At 35.3% G+C, this 24,546-nt stretch overlaps 4 protein-coding genes across 6 annotated transcripts in view; 1 reads left to right on the forward strand and 3 right to left on the reverse strand.

The window, feature by feature from the left end:
- The window catches only part of LOC116769217 (uncharacterized), a 324,623-nt gene that overhangs the window by 283,797 nt on the left and 16,280 nt on the right, over positions 1-24,546 (reverse strand). The gene's annotated exons all lie outside the window — the stretch shown is intronic.
- LOC116768919 (uncharacterized) overlaps positions 233-24,546 on the reverse strand; it is a 150,036-nt gene continuing 125,722 nt past the window's right edge. The window contains exons 2-4 of the mRNA XM_032659817.2: positions 4,567-4,797; positions 845-932; positions 233-748 (exon numbers count right to left, since the gene is read on the reverse strand). Of these exons, the coding sequence (XP_032515708.1) occupies positions 604-748; positions 845-932; positions 4,567-4,797 (464 nt within the window). The 3' untranslated portion in view covers positions 233-603. The remainder of the gene's footprint in view (positions 749-844; positions 933-4,566; positions 4,798-24,546) is intronic.
- On the reverse strand, positions 2,688-4,438 carry LOC116768918 (uncharacterized). The gene is made up of 3 exons (XM_032659816.2): positions 4,123-4,438; positions 3,880-4,031; positions 2,688-3,615 (listed from the first exon to the last, which is right to left on the reverse strand). Exons 1-3 carry the CDS (start codon positions 4,303-4,305, stop codon positions 3,345-3,347), a joined length of 606 nt encoding a protein of 201 aa, XP_032515707.2. The 5' UTR covers positions 4,306-4,438; the 3' UTR covers positions 2,688-3,344.
- LOC116768915 (D-aspartate oxidase) lies at positions 4,685-12,055 on the forward strand. 3 transcript variants are annotated; one of them, XM_032659813.2, is made up of 2 exons: positions 4,685-4,824; positions 9,625-12,055. In XM_032659813.2, the coding sequence occupies exon 2, from the start codon at positions 9,629-9,631 to the stop codon at positions 10,640-10,642; it is 1,014 nt and encodes a 337-aa protein (XP_032515704.2). In that variant the 5' UTR covers positions 4,685-4,824; positions 9,625-9,628; the 3' UTR covers positions 10,643-12,055. The 3 variants fall into 3 exon arrangements, with proteins under 3 accessions (XP_032515704.2, XP_061385468.1, XP_032515703.2); XM_061529484.1 differs by lacking the exon at positions 4,685-4,824 and adding an exon at positions 8,257-8,277; XM_032659812.2 differs by lacking the exon at positions 4,685-4,824 and adding an exon at positions 8,462-8,856.

Consider the following 24,546-nt stretch of genomic DNA (forward strand, 5'->3'; position numbering starts at 1 on the left):
TCGAAGATGCAAGAGATTGTATAAATGTGCAGCAATAATTACTAACTAGCTATAAACTACTCAATAAAAGTATTAAAATATTTAATTGTTTAAATATTTTGATTTCACCGTCCACAAATATAAAACTAACAAGTTACGAGACAGTCTCTAAGTTGATACAGACTTACCTAACGACATCCATTGTTCTGAACATCACATTCATTAATCATTTCTATACAATAATACTGGCTCCTGGCAGATATGTCTTTAATACTGTCCTCGTGAGCGAATGATAGAACATTCATATAAGATAAACACAGTACTTAGTCTCGACACCATACAAAAGATGTCAACTCCCAGAGCTAAGTCAATATATTTACATATCCTACTTACAGCTACCACTTAAACTACGAATAAACGGTTTTGGCATTTTGGCATCCGTTTAGTAACTAACTCGAAATACCGTCTCTGTAACAAAACACATGACAGAGCGCCCTGAGCGTCGCCGAGACTATAAAGCAATTACAATGTAGAAGTGAGGGATATGAAGGAATCCACGTGATCACGCGCCTAGACGAAGGTGCCCAAGTGGCGTGGTCTGTTCCCGGCAATAATGAGGTGGTATTATAGCAGCCGGTGGCGGTCCTCGTGGCAGTCGTCCGGCTCGGAGTCGGAGCTGGAGTAGCACGAGTCGCTCCAGTGGGAGAACTCCTCCTTGTGGTGCTCCAGCGCCATCAGCGACGGGAACAGGCTGTCGCACGCGCTGCAACTGACAAAGACGGCACACGTTCACCACCAGCCTCGACTTGATACAGCACAGATAAACTCAGGCTGAGGCTTTAGGGGAGCGTTTTCTAATAGTTACCCGAAATGTCGTTTCTTCTGTTGGTGATCGCCCAGCGCTCGTCGTGTCGAGAAGGATCGGTCGCACACGTTGCAGGTCAGGGCTTCGTCTGGAAATTTAAAAAATGGGACATTATATTCAATTGTAATAGTATTGTAATGACATCTTATTGTGAATTACTTATGTATAAACGTCTTTCCATATCTATATTAGATGTAATACAATGGCAGTCAGTCTTAAATCACAAAAACTTGGGGGTTAAAGTTCCTGTTTCTATTACAAAAAAACAAAATTGACATTGGAAATTTGACAACCATATACAAAATTTGAAAAAAATATATATAAATATTATTATATAATATCTTCTGGGGATAAGGAAAAACCGGTGTTTGAAACAGGATGGAAGAAATGTAGTCTTAATGAATTAAAACATCGGTTTTATTTAAGTGTATGGATTATTTTGTAACAAATGCGCTAGTCGCCTAGTACGAATCTAAGCGGTGGCACGGGAGAGGGCGCCACTGACTTGACGCACACGTATTGTTTGAGGAGACAAATGTCAAGATAAACGTGATAGGATCTGTCTTAGACAATATAATGGTTAAATTGTTTTAGTATAAAAGAAAAATTTGGTTCAAAGAAAAAGTACACAAGTATTTAAAAAATCAATCCTATTAATTGTACTAGGGGTGAAAACTAAGTTAAACTGTTTAAATAAAGAATGCGAAGATAACTACTTAACAATCTAAAAATACAAATGCAAAATAGTTTTACACGATAGTATTTAGATACAGACGAAATGCGTTTCACCAACAGAGATCTGCCAAAAAAACGCTTTACTTAATTTGAATAGTTTATTACAAGAGGTAATCTTTCATATTGGCTCCTACCGTCTCCAGCCTCATAATCATTCCCCCAAATGGGAACAGTCGTTTACCAGATGCAGAACTCGTAAAGCAAGTTCGAGAATAAAGAAACTTTGGATTTAAGATTGAAAAAGAACAAAAATCAACATTACAGAAAAAAAAAAAAAATATTTTTACTTCAAATGTTTATGCCTATGTATATATTTAAAATATATACATCTGTGAGCTTTAAGTATTTTAAATAGTGATATCGTCGGACCCATCGTAAGATACTCTATGGTGCGCGACAGCAATGAGCTGATCCGAGCGTTTGGGTTATCTATATCCATGTTTACATTTTTCTCTCTCCGCTCGCATACTACAGGAGGTGAGTAGAGTTATCGCGAGGACTAAACACCGGCAATTATTATTTTTTAATGTGTTACGTGACGGTGTCATAGTGATAGTTAAATTAGATATTAAAAGAATTACGGTGTAATCGCAGGCCGCGCTAAGCTTCTAAGTAAACTTGTTCATTCTACACGGGTCTGACTCAGCAGTTCCGTGTGAACAGACTTTTTATATTTCTTTTTCGAATATTTTAGAATATTGTGTCACTATTTGTTCACCCTTCGTACAATATAGTCGAACCAATTAATTGTAATTTAGATTTAAAATTAAATTAAGTCATTTAAATTTTGGTTTCATTGCATCCACCGACCGTCAAAATCATAATTAGTGACAGTTGGAGAATAACCGCCAAACTGATAAAACTCAAAGAAATCTCGATGAAAGTATATCTCAAACCGTAGATCTATCACGAAGATACGAAGTCATCACTGAGAAGACGATTACTGTCAAAAAAGTATTAAACCATGTTCTGTGCACAGAAATGTACAGAAGTACAAGTAAATATTACCAGGACACTATAGTCTGAAACTTACCTATTATCGATATCTCTGATATCATCGTACTGTGCCTCGTTCTTAGTCATTATTATTATAGAATAAAACACTGTGTTTATGATTTAATCTTTAATATAAAATTAGCTTTCATATTTCAGGAACTTTATATAAAAAATATCATGCGCTTCGTTTAAAAAATATTAAATGGGAATTAAAAGGTCATTTGTACACGTTGCGTCTAATAGAGCAATATAAAATAGTACTAGAATATCAAAAACATGCTAACAATGTGATGTGGCTGGAAAATAAAAATTGTGTTTGTGATTCCGTTGTATTAATGAATGCCTTGGGAGTAATGTTTGCTGCCTGTTAAAGTATTTAGTGTTACTCTGATATGTTTATTAAAATAATGAACAATGAGATAAAGAAATAATATTGACTAATATATATTTACAAATTTATTTAATTCACAATACAAATTTTTGTTTTGTAAAACTTTAATTTTTTTTGTTGTGTATATAAAAATGTATACTGTGTGTTTCTGCAAAAAAATGTCATTTGCACATTCAATTAATAATTTCTCAGCCACTTGTATTATGAAAATATAAATTGGTTACGAGGAATTGACAAAATGTACTGTCTTACATTAATTTTAAACTAGTAGGTATAGTATTTGTATATAAAACAATATTTATTATCACATAGCTGACACCTTCCCATGTAGTAGATGTAGAAATAATTGGACACATTAAAAATGTGTTCAACTAGCTGTTATATGGGCAGTGTGTTTGAGACCGACGACTTAAACATGCTTCCAAAGAATCTCATCCCCGACGAGCCTCCAGGGATAGAGCCAAGCATCATCCACATCAACGCTAACACTTGGCCGACAGCACAGATCACAGTCAGTGGTGTACTTTGTAAATGCAATGCACAGTAAAGTGTCGCAAACAATGTAAACCCATAAAGGGAGGTCGTGAGTGCTCTTTCTTTGGTGAATAATGATTTCAAGTGAGACCACGGCCCATACAGAAAACTGAAACTATAAGGAAATATTCATTAAATCATTAATTGATACAGAGATATCTGCCCTATACACATGCAGTAATCAATCCACAAGTACATTAGTTCGACTCCAATGCTCTAGTAAATTATACATTTCTCATTAATTGAATTTTTTCTACTTTTATCTTAAATAGTTGGTTAATGATCCTGAGGTTGTTTATAGAAGTTAATATTAATAATTTATATCTAATGTTGAAGATATGTGCCACTGACTTATTGTTATTGTAAAAAATTTACTTACCTTAGAATGAAAAAAAGACTACCCAAAGAAAATAGGAGGGCAAACTTTCTTGCTTGTAATAGTAGTACAGGTATGTATAAAAATGATAATATAAAACAAAGAAAGCCAAAAAATAAACATATGCCAAATCCCATGAAACGTTGTGTTCGGCTCTGAAAGAGAATGATTTGTTAGATAATGTTCATGATTGTTAACTATAATCATTGAGAATTAAGAATGGTATTTATACAATGAGCTACTCACCAGAGTAAAATACTCTTTTTGAACGTTTTCAAACCATGTGCTTGTTGTGCTGGTACTTGTTGGCGTCTCATCATTACTTCGGGAGAAGAAACTTGGAGTAGAAAATGGTAAACTTATTTTGTAGCTGCGTCGATTTTCATTTTGTAATAAGTACTCATCCAAATCAGACTTTAACGTTGCCATTGCTAGTACTTATGATCTTTGTTACTGAATTTTATTTATGTAAGTTGAAACTTTTAAATTAGTTTAGGATTCGTCATAACAACACGGAAACAAAGTTTCCACTTTCGATCAAATGACAGTGACAACATTATGACTTACATTTCTGCTACTATTCTGACAGCTGTCACATGCATAACGTTGAAACGGAAACCAGAGACAATTTATTTTTTATTTTTTTAAATATTAAAACAGATCGGAATTAAAATAAGAGTTTTTATTCACCATAATCAGTGTCATCGCTGTATTCTTCATGGGTGTGCCGTCGGATGTTGTTGTTATATCGATCATGCGCACAGGGAGGGCAGACGCCGCGTGTGTCTCGCTCGTCCAAGTCTGTGCTGCTGGCGTCTGAATCCACGTCCGCCTCTTCAATGTGAATATCCTCTATTTGTCTGTTGTCAAGCTTCTCATTTGATGACAGCTGATTGTAATCTTTGCGTTGTGGACGTGTTTCTGTAAAAACAACAATTTAATTATTAGGTAAGATTCGTAAGTAAACATTTAATTACGAATTAGGTCATCGTTAACAAAAGTTCATAATTAGATGAATGTTTGTGGGATACTAAATAGTTTATACCATCGATAAATATAGTAGGCACTTAAGTTTTTATTATGTTAAATTTTTCGCATTTTAAGTACGTCTCTATAATTTAGTAGCGATCACTGAAACTGTTGATATTTTTACTGATAGTAGTTCTAATTATTTTAAACAAAATAACGTAATACAATAATCCATGTACTCAATTTCTAAATATAGAAAAGTTACCCTCGGTTTGGATGTTTATTTCCAAGCTCCTTGATTTTGGTGTTATATTGTAAAAAAGATATTATTACAACACTGTCAATATGTACTAATTTCACAATAATGTCAGTGTGATTTTAATATGATACAATAATAAAAACAGACATGTACAAAAATATGTACCTACATAATGAATCTCCTAATATTATTATTATTAGTAGAATAAAGTAATGTAACATGAGGCAGCATCTCAACTGTTAAATTTTATTGTATGATTGGATTGCTTTATTTTGAAAACTATTTAAAATACTACAGTTATGTAAGTTCATGTATTGGCTGTAAACCAGTAAGCTTAGTCTAAAGTTTGCATGATTACACTACTTACGTAGCGTTTTCCGTATCTTATTTGTATTACAATATCCAAAGATTTATGAATGAAAACGCCCTTTATGAAGCGTGACAATATCAACTTGGACTAATGATCAATCTGTAAATTTGACTTAAGAAGGACCTGTTACCCTGCATAACGTTTGTGTGTTGATTACGAAATGAGTTGTGTGTTTTATTACGAAATGAATTGTCACATAAAATAGGCCCGTAAGGATTACTTTGAGATCAAACAGCATCTGTCAATCGCAAAGCCACGGTTTCTCTATTTGGAAACAGTTGTTTATTATACATTGTGGTAAATTAAAATGTGAGTGTGCAGGAGATCCTTACTCTCGCTCATTTAAGTAAGACCCAGAGAAAGCACAAGTTTTATACTTGCTTAAAAAACCAATTTCACTGGAATGGTCTGAGCAGTCCTTCTGCTAAGGATCGTGGAATCAAAATCTTCGATTGTCTTACCTTCCCAGAATATTGATGCAAATATCTCTATAATATTGTCTTCAATCTTTGGACTATAATATTTCTTTTTAAGTTTTAAACAAATAAAATTTGAGTGGACTAATATTGCATCTCAAAGCGACGAGCTTTTGTTGTTGATGTCATCGATATTAAAATATAACGGTCGAATGTCGCTTACTGCTTAATTAACATGAATTGCTTCGTCATTATTCATCGTCTACATAAAAGTAGCGTTTAATATGAGAGCGTTTTTAATAATAATCAAATTTAAGCGTAACTTTATTAAAATGTCAAATGACGTCTGAGCTATCATTGTTTATGACCTAAAATATCGCTTGCATATTGCATAAGTATAAGCGTATTATATCTTATAACAACAGTTTATTTATTTAATATCTCCGAATATATTATTTGTATCCTTTAAGACACACACAATTGTTTTAACGTTGCTATTCATAATATAATAGTATTTCACGGACTTTAGCAAAATATCTGCCACAACATACTCGCGATTTTCCAGTGGTAAAAAGGGGATAGACCAGTTGAGTTATGTAGTTTTCCATTTAAATATAAATTTCGTCAGTAAGTTTCTATTTCTCATTATTCAAAAATGTTTGCTGTAAAATACTCCGAGACTGGCCAAGTTACGAATGAGCTCAGGGAAAACTAGGTTGGTTTTAACCAAATCATGGTCAGTAATAAACCTTTTTGCACGTCGACATGGATGCCAAAGCAGTAAAAATAAAGCAGCGCAACTGGCTGGGAAGCTATGCTTTTATAATCAAAGAAACTGTCCCAGCGGAAATTACTGCGGCACTTTTGCAAGGTCGACGAGTTTTCTTACTTTTAGATTTAATGAACAGCACAAACTTGTGATTAAGAGCGATAGGTGTATTTCAAGTACATAATATATATTCTGAAAAGTTGGAGTAAAGTTTTGGAAAACGCACTTAGAGGTAAAAAGAAACGTTTGTGTTGTGGTGACGATAAATTTCACAAGATTGATATCGTCCCATTCGGAGGCTGCTAGTGGTTTGCAATTAACATGCCTTACCACTACTCTCTTTACAACTCTACTTGATTCCGACTAACCCCCGAGCTGCGTACCTCGAGCATGTACCTCTCCACAACTATGTTGTCATCTGTTTAATAATAAACAACCGGTAATATTAGGTCCTTAATGTGAAGGAACAATAGAATTGTGTGTAGGACAGACCCCTGAAAACGCTTGCGTTCACTACCACGGGCTCAATCGAGCAGCCATTAACAACTCGTACTTCATAGGCTCACAGAAAGTTATTTAAGGAGGCAATTGATCAGGTCTCGTCGTTCCCAGCGTCGTATCGATAACACTCAGAAGGGAGAGGTTCGAACCCACCTCAGCGGTCAATGCCGACCGCTGCGTGGCCCATGACGTGCACACCAACATTGTGTGCTCCGTTGTTCCTCCTCCGAGCTACATGGTGCGTAAGGTGGAGACTCGTCCTGGCCGATTTGATGCAGGTTATTCTGGAAACACCTATGTTCGAAACGTACCTGCACCCATGGTATGTCACATTACTAATAGCGTCGCCAACCATCGTCAACCAAAGCACGCTAACTACGGTCGAATTTTATTTCTTCATTGCTTTTTAATAAGTTATTATTTTTGAAAGGGTTACCGGACAGATCCATGACAGTATAGGCCTTACGCGACTACGTCCTAGCTGTTGAAGATGATGAGGCCAATCGTTAATGTTCATCTTTATTATTAGCTTATTTGTAATCGCTAATATGGTTTCACCGAGGACGAAGCGCTCGGGATCTTCTGGTATATTTAACTCATCGTCTGTTGTTTAGAAAAAGAGGATAAATTAGTCGCCAGAAACCTGGCTGTATTGAGTAGAGCAAGATAGTACTTCACACCATGACATCTGGTTTTATTATATAAATCACAGGTTCGTGCCCACATGGAGTATTGCTCTCACCTCTTTTCTATTTCCATCTCTTTGGAATCATTGACATTTTTCTAAATATTTCACAGTAAATACTATTAAGTATTCTGAAGAACCCGCAGAAACGTTTTCGTATTCTTTTTTAATCCTTTCCGTTATAAGAAGCTTACTTCCAAGTTGAAATGTTTGTTGGTTGGTTTCAGGACCAAAATAGTGAATGAAGCATTTGTTTATGGTAATCGAGCCGTACAATAAATTCTCTTGTATACTTGGAACTTTGTAAGTGGTTCAAGAATCCTTTATTCGTTTTTATTTTTGTACCTGGTAAACATGGTAAATATAGTGCTGAAAACTTTCTATTGCTCAGATACGAAGGACGAAATACTTCGACGTTACTACGATATATATGTAAGTCTTCGGTAAATACTTTTTTTATTAGTTTATAGTAGTCTTCCAAGCTCCTCGAGTACGTCGTAATTCGAAAATAATATTTCCATTTTTATATAATAGGTACCTATTTGATGTATGAAAATAATACTTTCTATTGATAAGATATTAAATGTTTTATTGTTTATGACGAACAGAGATGAAACGTAAGTATTATTCGACCTTACCTATCTTTCGGAGGTCAAACAGTATTGATAACCGTTCTACAGCATACACGCATTGTCTTAAATACATTTCTCTAAATATGGCTTCTGTTATTTCTCTATATGAATTATTAAACTATAACAGGACTGGCTCGATTCTGATCGTGTGCTTAAATAAGTTCTTATTTGTGTTAACAGTCCAACGTAATTAGATCCGAGAGATTTTCTATTTGCGACAGAGTTGAAATAAACAATGATTTGATATTAATATTATTTTTATCGTGTGTTTAGTTAATGATTGTTGTTTGTTGTTTGATAAGTAACTTTATTATGGACATCGAAGTCTTGAGGAGCGGTGCTGGTCATTGTTGCTGTGCTCACAAAAAAATATTTTGCGGTATGTAGAAGAACTATTAAAGTGTAGTGGATGTATAAAGAGACGACATTATAAATGACTTTTTTCTTGTACAAGCAACCTTTATATTCTTTTAACCTGAAGTGCTAAGTTGTTTAATTAAGCTTTTAAATTACTGTCATTATTTGTTATGTTATCTAGTAATTTGTATATATTTATAAATTTAATTTAAGTTATTCAACTCGATTCTGATTCTCAAAGGACGCTGTGGTTCCAATTACAAAGGACAATCAAAGTTTGATTAAGATAAACACATTTACCTAAATATATTTCGGATAACTACTAAATCCGAAATATTAGTGGTGGTTGTAGTAATCCGAAAAATATAAGTTTCATTTAAGTGAATATTGACGAAAGTCTTAGATCTTATTAAGATAATGTCAACTTAGATTTGATGACTGTTTCCATTAACTCACTGACATATTAGAGAAATTAGGACGTCTTATTAAATTGATGATAAATTATAATGTTAATGTTATACTTACAATTTGAATAAAAAAAATTAATGTAATATATTTATAGCCTAATAATAAGTGACGAAATTATATTAAATATGAGAATGAAATGTAATAATGTCCTTTAATAGATGGTGAACGAAAAATATTAAACTCAACAATGCCATTTGAATACTTTAATAGTACATATTATGGAAAGTTGTTCAGTGCCTTATGTATGGTGATAAAAATGTTCACTAATATTACGATCTATATAACATGATAAATACAAATATTCGTTTTATCTTTTTTACAGTAAAATGGATAAGAACGCACCAAACATAGCAGTGCTCGGTGCTGGTGTGGTTGGGACTACGGTTTCCAGGATCCTGCAAGAAGAATTAAGAAGTGCTGACATAACTGTCATAGCGGATACGTTCAAGGAGGACACGGTTAGCACAGTCGCTGCCGGTATTTTTAGACCGGGCACCAGTTTCCGTGGACCCCAAGCAGAGGTCACTAAGAAATGGATAAAAGACTCCTGGAACTATTGGCAGGAGATACTCAAAACTCCTGAAGCACCTGCAGCTGGTCTCATGACTCTATCATCCTACATATTCTCTAAGGAAAATTATCATACAACCAGAAATCATCTCATCGAGGATCTCGTGCCCGTGTATAGAGCGGTAGACGATGACGAATTGAAAATCTGCGGAGATGGTTGGAAATACGGTTCCTATTATTCTACGTTAAAAATAGAATGTAGTAGATATTTGCCCTGGGCGGAGCAGATGTTCATAGAGAAGGGAGGAAAAATCATTACTCAGAAAATCGAGGCTTTCTCTTCTCTATCTAAATATGATTTGGTCTTTAACTGCACCGGCTTGGGGGCGAAAACTTTGTGTCAGGATAACGACCTGGTGTCTATACGAGGACAAGTGATAAAAGTGAGAGCGCCCTGGCTGAAGATGGCCTTCTACGGAGATTACGACACCTACGTGATCCCTGGACTGGACGGGGTCGCGACCTTAGGAGGCGTGCGGCAGTATGACAGCTACAACAGACAAGTGTGTAAGCACGACGCTGCTGCGATAATGGAACGGTGCTGCGACCTCCTGCCCGCTCTGAAGAAGGCTGATGTGGTGTGTCATAGAGTGGGGCTTCGACCGCACAGAGTACCGGTCAGAGTGGAGCCCGAGCTCGTGGACGGCGTGAGAGTCGTCCACTGCTACGGTCACGGAGGCTACGGTGTAATGACCGCCCCGGGCACCGCCATCGACGCTGTACACAAAGGACTCGATCTTTTAAAAAGTAACGTTAGAAGCAAAATATAAATAAAAACAAATTTATCTTCTAATCCATATCGGTTATTTGTTAACTTTTTTGCTGACTTATGAAACGTCACAATTATTTATATGACCAATTAAAAAAATTATAACTATGTCTATAACATAACAATGAAAAGTCAGATGAGTCGTACCAACAGTCCCTACCTACAGGTCTGAAGTAACTATGTTGTCACTTTTTCATAAAAGGTAACATTACTATTACAGTCGTGTTACAAATAAGACAGAACGCTTTAAAGTAAACTTTATAATATTGCGCAATACTTATATAATAAGGTTGGGGTCTAAAAGTACTAAGAATTTTAGATCTTCGGATGCCTCACCTGTATCCGTATCTCAAGGCTTTCGGATGCCTCATCTGTATGACTAAATAGAAACCACTGTTAGCTATGAACCATGATCTATAATAAAAGATTGAAATTAAAGATGATTAAATATCGTCTGATAATAAACTTGAAATCAAATAAGTATTGCTTGCAGTCACATTTGTACAAATATTTAAACTAATGATTTATTTAAGACATTTGTAATTAATGACGTTGAAGGATAAAGGGTAGTACTAAATAATAGATACGACATATTGTATAGTTAATAGTACACTAAAGTAAGTGATTCTTATGTTCGTTCTATAAATGGAAAATTATTTTGAATTTCGCTATGGACAAGCTAAACAAGCAGTGTGTTGATCAAATTTTTATTTCATGATTAATTAAAAAAACAAAGACTAATAAAAACGTCATATATTTTTCCAAACATTGAGATGAAGTAAATTTAGGAATCACGGCTTCGAATACATACGAAGTAAAGGAACCACAATTCCTATAATGAAATATCTAGTCTTAGTCTTTTCATTATATAATGGTTTTTTGTTGTTGTTATACAGATTGTAAATACGTTCATCTGTCCTGTGGAACAACTTCTAATGTCAAAAATATTTCTATTTTTAACACTGGCAACACTGGCCGTATTTGCGTCTATATTTTTTTACTTGACGTTTCTGAATATCTTCCATGATCAATGTAACTTTTTTCAAGCTACTTTCTGGATTCCTATTTAGCATATTTTCAAAATAAAATCCCCGTTTATTCGTATTTCTTAATTTTTAATATAACAAGTTTCGTATGAATCCGGACGAGAAGTGATGAACCAAAAGCTATAAGCAAAAAAATTATCAGATTATTTATAGTGTTCTCTCTACTATAGCACACAGACAAACAATAATATTCAGACGTCTATCTTTTAATGATTATCCTTTATCCTTAATTGTCAGCATGACGTCATTCACGTTAATTTATATAATTTAAATAAAGAAGCGTCTTCCTTCTTTTGCAAGCTTAGGAATGTTTGTAATTGTCGTATTATTACGTCATTACGTCAACAATAAACTATTGCTTTTGATAATTTTACGTTTTACTTCAATAACAATGACAACTGTAGAAATAAATTGTATTGATGTGTTCCATAATAATTAATATAAACGTCAGCTCGGTAACGATGATAAATCATCTTAATGGAACATTCAACATTTGGGCAAATATAATAAACGAAGTGGTATTTTACTATCACAGGAAAATATTTTTTTCTTCTCTAATGAGGACCTATCACGTTAGGCAGGTAAAGAGATATATGTTGTCAAGCATTGAATTGTTTAAATGTCTTTATTACATCGAGTCTTTATTAAAATACAGTAAAATATATAATCTGTTGTTATTTATAACATTGTGAATGTAACGAGAATTAAAACTCAATATATGTAAAAGAAAACTTTTATATCGTCGCGACTTACTGCTTTCTATATCAACTTATTTATCTTTTGATTTTTTATACTTTAAGCTATTAATAATTTATTAGTGACCTCATGAGTTATATTGTTTTTCAAGTTTGTTCTTGTGAGCAGACATCGAGTCGATCCAACATTCATTAAAAGGTACTTCAACAATAAAATATGTAACAATCTCAAACAAAAGAATTTGAAGCAATCCTGCTCATATTTTTTGAATGACACGTTTGAATTTAAAGAAATGAAATTAAACAACTTGTTAGCCTCTTATTTTAATATATAAGTTAAAAAAACATTAAATATAACGTTTAAGTTTTAATAAGTGATAATAGTACATATAAAAATTACTGGATAATCTGTGTCAATTATTTTGTGGTGTTTGAAAACAGCATTATTAATGTTGTCTGCCAGCAACCCAGCTCCGCCAGCAAACCGTCATTTTTTTATTTCAGCTTAATAACGTGATCAAATACAAACAGGTCCTTTCCTTTTTTGTCCGAGCGGGCAGTTCCCGTTCCTGATGGACACTCTGTCTTCTAAATCTGGTATAATTCCAGATGCTTTCACAAAGTTATCTAATGTTGTTGTTGGAGCCACGACTTTTTTGTTTTCCATCATTATTTTAACATCAGCGATCGCTTTTCCACTGTGACGAGGGTCTTCACGGATTACGATGTCGATGACTTCTCCTTCCACAATGGGTACTTCTTTAATCTTGATAACTGAAGCCGTTATACCTGTGACGAATATGGTGATGGTAAAAAACGAGACTATGTTCGAAGACATTTTCGAGTTTCCAACACGGCTGAACTGTTGAAAGCTCCAACGGATGTGTATTCTGTATGGAAGGAACGCGATATTTATAGCAGTTTCTGATTTCTAATTTTTAGTGAAGAGTTTCCCATTACATAAACCGTATTCCCGGGGGACTTCCTGTGACTCAAAGCCTAGTCGCTCAGTATTGCATGTGTGTGTGTTTATGACGTGGATCAATAGCGTTAGGTAGTTAAAATATGCTCGAAGATTTTATTTCATAACATTGAGCACGCGATTATAATTTTAATTAAGATGCGAGTTAGATTGAACGACAATTCATATTTATATAACAATGGTTTTTGGATGGAACTTATCAAAGTTTTAGTAACGATTCTCGTCATTATAATGTGGGTGTTTTGTTGGGACATCGACGTGTTTAGAAAATGTTCATTAGTAGTTACGGTTCCCGTATTCTGTTTTCGTGTATATTGGAGGTAATTCAAGTCCAATTAACTAAGTAAAATTATATAACAGCATTGAATTTTATAAAACCATTTATATCTTTTTAATGTATTACATTTTTTTTTTGTCGACAGTAGATATGTATTTGTTCAATAAAAGCAAGTTGTTTGGGTGTGCGCAACTTTCATTCATATCGCTGCGTATTTTTATTTATTAGATCGAGTTATAATAACGTACTTAAAAATTTAACTAAACAATCAATCGTTTTTGACGTTTATACATGTTTGTGGGGCTTAGAAATCTTGAATTTTATATAAATGTTCATTTTACCGGTCATCATTATGATAATAGTTCAAAGACCGCCTCGTCATAAACGATTTCTAATTTGAATTGTCATATATTGTTACAATGTTTATTAATAAATAGGGAAACCACACGCGGGATGGCTGTTTACGTTTTAACTGCACTTACATAATATCGTGCTTATTGTTACGTACATTATCAAACAAACGAAACTCTGATTCAGTAAATCCACATTGCAGCAGTCATTCATACGTAAACATAATTACTAATTGTTATTGGTCAGATAAATGTATACGGTCGTTGCTCAATATTTTATGGCAGGGGACGAGTGAGTTCTTAATTATCTTACCAAAAAAAAAACAAAATGACTCGCGGAAGAAACGAAGAGGCTGAGATTTAGCCTAAATTATGACTAGCCAGGTTTCACAAATATTTTTTACATAATAATGGTTGTCGTCTAATTTGAGATCGTGATAATAACAAGAGAATTAATAAATTGAATTACCTAGTAACAGGTTCACGATAACTACATTAACAGGAAAAATCGACGGCGGTTATACCTGCTAGTTTATAAATGTTTTTATGTACATAGTTATTCGTTATACATTTTACGGCGACTATCTACTTGATGTCGCCATAATAATAAAATGAGTAACATTAAGGGATTATATACTCGTTTCAGTTGTATGATTGTTTAAAATGTAATTATATCATAGAAGATGTTAGGTTAGGAATTCAGTTCCTCGACTGGATAAAACTCTGATATGAAAATCAGACTCAAAGGGAAATACAAATGTGATACATTCAACCTTCACAAGACTTAATAAGCATCGACTGCAGAATTTAACAACTGACTATAAGATTTAACTTAAACTAAGACGTACAGACTGCTATGATAAAAAAATATAAGTTATTTATAACCTAGTGATCTTCTGAATGTTATTGTATCAGGTTGAATTTAATATAAATCTGACACTGAAATTATGGACTCTAATCATTTCAATTTCCATTTTCAAATCATTTTTTATTTTTTTTTTAGAAATTCGTTGAAAAGGGTTCAGGTTTTTGTGTGCGTGGTTAATATATACATCTAGAACATATATTTAAATATTGTATTGTCAAGAGAACATTACGTGGAGACCGATCAAAGGAGAGTATAAATATAAATAAGTATAATCATGCTTTTTTGTTAAATACTTTTGTATTTGAGAAAAATGTTATAATAAAATTATTTCCTTTGTTTAACTTATGGCATAACGGTGAGAAGAAAATATAAAAGTGTTTAAGCTGTGTAAACTTTGACTAAAAATATAATAAACTTTTCATTGTATATTTCTGAGAAACGAATATGCTCCAAAAAGTTTCTTTTTCTTGGATTATAAAAATAGGGGAGAAAGGCAGTAAGAGATTTGTTATAACTTCAAACTGGTTTATTAAAAATATTAATAACAAAAACATCACACAGTTCATACTGCAGTGTATATCACAGGGTCATTTTTTTCATACAGTCAGTACGTACTAAAGGCTGTCACTCTTCTTGGCTTTTTTTTTATAATCAGACACAAATTGGACCTCTCCTCTTTTGACCCGACGGGCATCTTCCATTGCCTCGTATAGCGAATCTATTAACTAAACCCGAAATCTCACTGTCCTTTACAATATCATGAAATTTTTTCGGTAACTCATCTTTTTTCTCATCCTCAAAGTGGATTCTCATATCTGCTACAACTTTTCCCTTATCCAGAGGATCTTTTCGTAACTTTATGTTGATAGATTCTCCCTCCGTCAGAGATACTTCTTGTACCTTGATCACTGAACCCGCTACAGTCACGAGCACATACACACTTAATGTCAGATGTATAAGTGGAGACATAGCTGTGTTATATTGAAGACGGTGTGACGAATGTCAACTAGTATGTGAATATTTTAATAAAAGTGATCTCTATTTATATTAAATGTTAATATTCAACTGTTTTCCTTGTACGTACGATCATATGAATGGGACTTTATATGACTCAATAAGTCCGTAATACTTAGTCATAAGGTACTATTTTGGAAATTTAGAATTCTTTGTTTAGTCCTTGTGTTAGTTATTCACACTTTTTATGAAATGTATGATTTTGACTGCGAATTATGCGGTATTATGGTTATTTAGTGGCTTAGGTGGAATTTAAATTGGATCGCGTGGAAAACTACTTTTTTTTTGGTATTTACATTTTTATATATATAAGTTAGTATAAAAAACTACACTGTTTATAAATTTGTAATTTTTATATTATTCAGACAGGAATACGCGGGAATAAAGCTGAAAGTTTGTCCCCAAACCTGTTCTGATCTGTAAAATATCTGCAAAGACCCGATAATGCAATTCTACATTTCCATAAACTTTCAGCAATATTGCTGAATTTCAATTAGTAACACTTTGAAATTGCAAGTTAAATTTATGCCACACAAAAACCCAAACCTATATTGAGTTTGTAAACAAAAATATTTATTTAATTACAGTCATAATGTTAGTTTGTTCGTAGCATGTTTACCGCACTCACTAGCTTCGTATGTTTCCAATAAAACAACTGCGATCCGTAGTAATTAATTATAAGTATATTTTTCTTTATTATATTTTACAGAAACAAATAAACGTCACAGAAAGTAAAAGTAGATAAATAAAAAAATCTTAAAACATTATTGATTTTTGTATTTATTCAATTGAGTAGAGAAAAAGTATTTTACTATTTGTTTCTTAGAACTCCCAATCAATATTACTATTAAAAATATAACCAATAATATATATATATATATATATATATAACGGAGGATCAGAAGATAGCTCATTATCAGACATAGTGAACGATGGAACAAGATTTAGTTGGTAACGCAGCGAGTTCATCCACTCTAAAAACGTCGGTGACATTTCCTTTTTTTCTCTGTCAGTTGTCCAACGTCAAAACCGACACCGGGGTGACCTCACTCAAGCTAACTGCTTGACGTTGCCAGCTAATTCGTAATAATTTGTAAAATAAAATGGAAATAAAATCATAATTAATTCTGACGCTCCGACACGGCCATCGTGACATCTCACACGTCCTCGTGTGATGTACCTGAAAATAGAAAAGGTTCTGCAGTAGATAAAAATTTCCACTCGGCCAACCTGGCACAAATAAAGAACTCGGAATAGTCTTAATTATTTTATGGCAAACAGAAAACAACTAATCCTCTTTTATAAAGCAAAATTATTACAACAACCAAAGTACAACCATAAATTAGCAATCAAATTTAACTTAAGTAAACTATGATTCAGAATACTAATAATCAAATAATGAACATCATTTTCGATTATAATATACGCGGGTACTCAATTCGGCGTCCGAACAAGCCATGGACAACCTCACATAAAGTTATTATACCTGGATAACTGAACGGAGTCCGAACAAGCCATGGACATCCTTACAGCATCCGACAACATCAGGATAATCAGGTCGGCGTCCGAACAAGCCATGGACAACCTCACATAAAGTTATTATACCTGGATAACTGAACGGAGTCCGAACAAGCCATGGACATCCTTACAGCATCCGACAACATCAGGATAATCAGGTCGGCGTCCGAACAAGCCATGGACAACCTCACATAAAGTTATTATACCTGGATAACTGAACGGAGTCCGAACAAGCCATGGACATCCTTACAGCATCCGACAACATCAGGATAATCAGGTCGGCGTCCGAACAAGCCATGGACAACCTCACATAAAGTTATTATACCTGGATAACTGAACGGAGTCCGAACAAGCCATGGACATCCTTACAGCATCCGACAACATCAGGATAATCAGGTCGGCGTCCGAACAAGCCATGGACAACCTCACATAAAGTTATTATACCTGGATAACTGAACGGAGTCCGAACAAGCCATGGACATCCTTACAGCATCCGACAACATCAGGATAATCAGGTCGGCGTCCGAACAAGCCATGGACAACCTCACATAAAGTTATTATACCTGGATAACTGAACGGAGTCCGAACAAGCCATGGACATCCTTACAGCATCCGACAACATCAGGATAATCAGGTCGGCGTCCGAACAAGCCATGGACAACCTCACATAAAGTTATTATACCTGGATAACTGAACGGCGTCCGAACAAGCCATGGACAACCTTACAGCATCCGACAACATCAGGATTATTAGGTCGGCGTCCGAACAAGCCATGGACAACCTCCTTTTAGCATCCGACAACACATGGATAACCGTGCTGGTGTACGAACATGCCTTGGACAACCATCCCGGCATCCGACATTATAACATATCGCTAATTTTACAGTTTTAACAAGAACTAGTAGATAGCACAGCAAAGTCATCGTCAGAGTCATAGTCGTCATAGTCTGGTCCAGGCATCCTACGGAGTCTATCATCAAACCGTATCTTATCATACTGGGCATTTCTAGTTATGTTCTCTATTGTCTGATCTCGTACAACAATCAGATCGACTTCGGGCTCTACATCACTAGCTAACAAAATATCTACTGGCCTAACAACCTTGACAATAAGCAATTCCAGAGGACTTAACCCCGTGACTCTGTGTTGTGAACAGTTTAGTGCTAGTTGTACATCTGGCAAAGCTTCCTGCCACGACCGTTTACCAGTCTCGGCGGCAGTAAGCATCCTCTTAAGAGTGCTCATTGTACGTTCGATCTGCCCGTTTGCCCGAGAACTACCAGCGGCAATAAGGTGTAGTTTAATGTTAGCAGAATCGCAGTACTCTTTAAAATCTTTGCTGGCAAAGCATCTGCCCTGGTCTGCAACGATTCGTGTAGGCGCACCAAACAAAGAGATTCTAGTTTTAACTGCTTTTATACTACTAGTCGCATCGATGTGTAAGGTATGGTGGAGCAAAACAAACTTAGTGAAAGCATCGATAACTACAAAAACCTACTCCTTACTATCACTTTTTTCGCTAAGCTTCCCAGTGGCATCTATGTGTAAAGTATGCCAAGGGATCGCTATCTTTGGGATGGAGTGAAGCTTGGCCTGTGTTTTGCCAGATTGCGACTTTGAAATTCTGTATGTGATGCAATTGTCACAGAACTTTGTCACGTACTTGGTCATCTTATAGAACCAGTAAAGTTCGTACACTTTCTCTAAGGTCTTCTCCCATCCCAAATGCACCAATCCCTCATGCACACCATTAATGACTGACCACCTCATAGGTAAGAAACGGGACTTACCCCGACGCTGTATTTTGCGATACAAGACACCCGATCTGAACTCGTGAGTCTTTGCAATATCGTCAGGCAACTTCTTAGCTTTAAGGTCATTCACCAACTTACTAATTTCTTCGCCACGCTGTTGTTCTGCTAACAGCCAATTACTAGTGAACTCAGTAATAGTAATTTGTTCTGACTGTACCTGTGAATGGTGCGTGTGAGCTTCTTTGACTGGAAGAGGGTTTCGTGAAAAGAAGTCCGCATGTGCCATACGCTTACCATCAATGTGAATTACATCAAAGTCAAAGTCCTGGGGAAATGTCCACTATCTCTGAACTCGAAGCGTCAAATCCAGCCTTTTGCAAGTTCACTGAAGGGAGTTGTAGTCGCTTAGTACGATAAACTTGCGACCATGTAGATAGTAGCGCAAATGCTTAACCGCGTTTACAACCGGTAGAGTCTCCAACTCGTATGAATGCTATTTCGACTCTGCGGCTGTAGTACGCTTACTAAAATAAGCAACTGCATGCAGCTTACCTGCTTTTTCTGCATAAGCACCGAAACGCATCCAACCGCACTTGCATCAGTATGCAACTCGATCTGTAGATCTGGATCGTAGATCATAAAAACCGGCTCCCGTGGTAGCTTGGAAATAATTTATTACCTTACCACCTCATACTCAGACTTCCAATCTAGTTTACTATTAGAGCTCGAAGTCAACGCGTATAACGGTGCCATTGTCTGTGAGAATCCCGCAACAAGCTGCTGTTTTGTGGGAGTCAATGAGCCTGATGGTCATAGGGTCGGTGTTGGCGTGAGTCATAGGTACACCAGTAATAAACGACTTTTCGAAAGACTTCAAGATGTCAATTAATTCTGCTCTATGTTCTAAAGGTACATCAGTATTAAATTAAAGTTGTTCATTCTCGCTAACACTACACGATTCGATAATACAAGTTTTCTCTACACTCAACAGTTACGAGTCATGTGGACAGTTAGGCTTTGAGATAATTTTTCAAGTCCTACCATTATGTCATATTGAAGGCAATAGTCGGGTAAAACATGAAATAGGATTTCTAAAGTAATGTCGTCAATCTTAATAATAGTCAAAATCTGTAACATTGATTTAACAGATGTTTGCCCTATGCCTGTCATATTAATAATACTATTCAATCTTCTACCACTAAATTTGCTAGACACTGATTCTTTAATTAAAGAGATTATGGTACATATATCCAGTAGGCGCATCTATATTGCTCAGGTCCACCCGCTTCTCTATAGTTGAAGCTAAGCTGCTTCCGTTGCCTCCGCCCTTGCTCCTCCACTTCGGGCAGCTGAATGAGTAGTGGCCTTGCCCTTGACAGGAGTAACAAGTGATGGAGAGGTATTCTGCAGCAGGCTTCTTATAGTTGTTGAAGCGAGTTTGGTTATTGTCTCCATTTGGCTTCAAATTCCTCCTCGAGAAGGACTGAGTAGACTTATGGCCCAGTTTCCCACAGTGAAAGCACTTGATGCTTGCATGGCTTGTAGCTGGGCGAATCCTCTTAAAATCTGGCACGTCACTGTTAGGTGGAGCTCTTCTCTTTAAAACGACTCCGCTGTAAGCTCTTGTTGCAGTCATTTTTGCAGTTGCAGGATAATCGTTGAATACGAGGCGCGAACTGCGAAATATGTGCCAGAACTGTGGCTACCGCGATCTGTTCTATCGTCAAGTTTTTCCACCTTGATATAATAAAGGTCATCAAAGAAGCACCATATGCAGCAAGACATTCATTTTCTTTGTTTTGCTTCCAGCCATATTAATAAGGTAAGATGCCACAGTCTCAGGACTTGCGTACCTTGCATTGAAAAGCTTCTTGAAATTTTCTCAGTCATCCCTGGAAATGATACAGTCGACAGTCATGTGGATTCGTCTCCTTTCATTGCACGACTCAACGCAATAATTAACGGGGCGCCATGTTGGCATCCGTCAGTAATGCACGTGTCCGCTGTTGCAATCTAAGCACGTCCGTCCACATTGTGTCGGTCCGGATCAAAATCAGGAAGACGAAGTTCGTTCGGAGATCGCGAATGCTTCACGGCCTCTAGCATGGCCAGAAAGTTTCTATTTTGCTGCTCCAGTAACAACAATAACTTTTCGCTTTCGGATGTATTTCCAGCACGTGGGGCGTTCCGGTTACATCCCACTTCTGATAACGGAGGATCAGAAGATAGCTCATTATCAGACATAGTGAACGATGGAACAAGATTTAGTTGGTAACGCAGCGAGTTCATCCACTCTAAAAACGTCGGTGACATTTCCTTTTTTTCTCTGTCAGTTGTCCAACGTCAAAACCGACACCGGGGTGACCTCACTCAAGCTAACTGCTTGACGTTGCCAGCTAATTCGTAATAATTTGTAAAATAAATGGAAATAAAATCATAATTAATTCTGACGCTCCGACATATATATATATATATATATATATATATATATATATATATATATATATATATATATATATATATATATATATTTTATGCTTAAGGGGGCAACCGAGAAGACGGCCGACCTGATAGAGGTAGTACCGTCACCCATGGATATCCGCAATATAGTTTTGCGGATGTGTTGCCACCCTTGATTAGGGAAGAGGGGGGAGGGGAAAGGTGGGAAAGGGAGGGAATGGTTAGGAAAGGGAGAAAAAGGGTGGGAAAAGGGGAAGGACAATCCGATCTCTGACTCATTGGACGAAACGCATCTATTAAAGGTTATTTCACGCCGATCTGTGAGAGGGTGGTACTACCCTGCTCGAGCCAGCCCATGTTGGAGCTGTAGTATCTTGACCACGGCTAGGCTCTACCATCTTAAATAATTGCATTTTTGCTACATGTTTTAATTTTATACACCAATTGGAAGTAGATTTGAATTTAATTCCTTCCTTGTTGATTACACTTATTCTTTTTGTAGTTGTCAAAATATTTAAGTTATTCGTTAGGTTTTGTAATGTCTTTTACATAATTTATTGTGATAAAAACATTCTAGAACTTTCGCTAGCTCGTACTAATGTAAACTTATCTTTGATATGGTAGAGCCTTTCCGTCCAAATAGTTGCACCTCGTGATGTCTTTTCTTGAAGGTCATAATATATTCTTTATAGAAGACGGATGTTATATAACTCTAACAGCTAAATATTTAGTTTGTTGAATGAGAATGTTTGTACCTCAGAGTTACTACTTGTGAGATGTACATGGAACATACTCGTATATGAGAAAAACTTGTAGCTTATGTAGTTACACGTGGCTCTATATGGTGTTAGCATCCTAGCAGCCCGTGTACTTTGATTTCTAATGGCAATACGTTTAATATCGAATGTAGAGAAGCATTATTGTAAAATTATTTTTTCCACACCAAAACGATTGTGTTTATTATCAAAAACAAACCAAGATACAAATCAAAAATGTGCTGACAACAGTATGTTATCGTTATTTTATGAATTATGGGTATTATGTGGGTAACCTTAGAAATATTACTAATGAGAGACTTCATAGATGACGTGTTGCAGTCCGTAGTTTTTTAAATTATTTCCAGCCGCCATTGCGTTGGCGCCACCAGACAGTAAAAAAAGCTGGTCGCATTTGCATTTGAAATTCCTATTCAATCATTTGGAGAAGTGATCAGTGCTCGTACAGTGAAAGATACGTATAACTACCCGAGTATTGTGTCAGTAAAGTGATTTAAGGAAACAAGAATGTCTCAAACGATGGAAATATATACATCCAAACTATCTGAGGTTTGGATCTGTAACCGTTGTTTAACGAGTAACTCTTCCACTTGGAAAAAGTTTCGGGTACAACTAGTTGTTAATATTTAAATAGACAACAACTACTTTATAACTATCTGCGGGTATTTATAACAATTCTATGTGACAGTTGGTCCGTAGATAATTCATTTTATATAATGCGATAGACTGATTCGCTGGTAATTATGTTTAAATCTTTAACCTTCGACCTTTAAATATGTACATTACAGCGATTAAGAAACAAATATTTGAATATAATTGAGACAAAATTAATTGAAGTATTTGATTGGCTGAGATGTTATTTTAACAATATCTAAATGAGAGGAATTGTAAATTAAATTTAATGACAGCGGAGCTCTTTTTAATTAATTGTGTTGGTGTTAGATTCAAAGAATATATAACCTTAATCACAGAAAGCAAATATGGTTAAAAAGAAGAGAGTTTAATGAAATTGTGAAAAAATGCATTTATATTCTGGGTGTATAGCAAAATGAAAATTAAATAATAAAACACAAAATAATTATTAATAATCTATTAAACTTCCAATCTATATCACTAATCTAATTCATGATTTCCCTCTCCGATATTTAAAATGCAGCCCCCACACGTACATATACTGGTCTGAAATTATTTGTAACCGGATATATAGATGGCGCTAATGTAATATAGTTCAGCTCTTCAGTTCTCGCTATCATTATTGAACTTCATTTAAAGCGTTTATTGTTTCGTTGGCAAATCATTTAACTTTCTGGTGAAATCTGTGGATATGAGATCCTATAGTGTGACAAGCTATTGTTGATGTACTAATACCAATGCTTGGAGCTTGACGTTATTAGATTTATTAAGATTTTTCTCGCCAGCCGGCTGTTAATTGATCCTGACGCGTGCACGCAGGATTCTTCAGATTCAGGTACGTAGGTAAAGTTTCTGCTTAAATACCATAACGAATTGAACCATCGAACAGTGTGCACTCATCAAGTAGATACAGACCTTTCCGCGACTCACCCTTTGTTGTATACATCCATATAACAACATAGCATATCAACTTAAATTTTAATTACTTGGAAGAGACGTTTAACACCAATTTGGTTTAATAATAGGGATTCTATGTCCTAGCATCTCTAACGAAAGTCCCTGAAGGTTTATCTGTTTTAGTTGCTCGCTGGTTTTGAATACTTTGAGAATTTTCACTACACTTCCTTACACGACTTCGATGTGTTTATAGACCGTATAACTGCAGCACTTAGGTCCTAACTGCTAGGAAAGGTTGTGTTAAGGTCCCATATAAAATGTGTAATGTTCGAGAAGGGTTTTATCCTCATATCATATCAAGCTATCCATTCCTAAATATAGATATCGTGTAAGTGCGAGAATTTTTCTGTAAACCAAATAGTTTATAATTTATTTCTTTTAAAAAGGCACTTGATTTCTTACGTTGATGTATTTTTTAATTATTTTTCATCCATGGCAAAATCATATTTGTTATTTAAAAGAGCCTCTGTTTATAAATTAGTCACATTATAATTATTTTTGAAATGTAGGTCGCGAAGGCTTTTTCAATGTGTGTTAACATTTAACATATTCTAACGTCAACTGCACGAGTCAGC

Source organism: Danaus plexippus, chromosome 5 (genome assembly GCF_018135715.1).
Source record: "Danaus plexippus chromosome 5, MEX_DaPlex, whole genome shotgun sequence".
NCBI classification, from domain to species: domain Eukaryota; kingdom Metazoa; phylum Arthropoda; class Insecta; order Lepidoptera; family Nymphalidae; genus Danaus; species Danaus plexippus.

Bases quoted from the DNA above. Each gene is read 5' to 3' on its own strand.
- LOC116768915 (XM_032659813.2), top strand. From the start codon at position 9,629: ATGGATAAGAACGCACCAAACATAGCAGTGCTCGGTGCTGGTGTGGTT.
- LOC116768918 (XM_032659816.2), bottom strand. From the start codon at position 4,305: ATGGCAACGTTAAAGTCTGATTTGGATGAGTACTTATTACAAAATGAA. The intron at 4,032-4,122 runs GTGAGTAGCTCA...ATTCTCTTTCAG, and splicing joins AAAAAGAGTATTTTACTCTG to AGCCGAACACAACGTTTCAT. The intron at 3,616-3,879 runs GTAAGTAAATTT...ATTTCCTTATAG, and splicing joins AGTCTTTTTTTCATTCTAAG to TTTCAGTTTTCTGTATGGGC.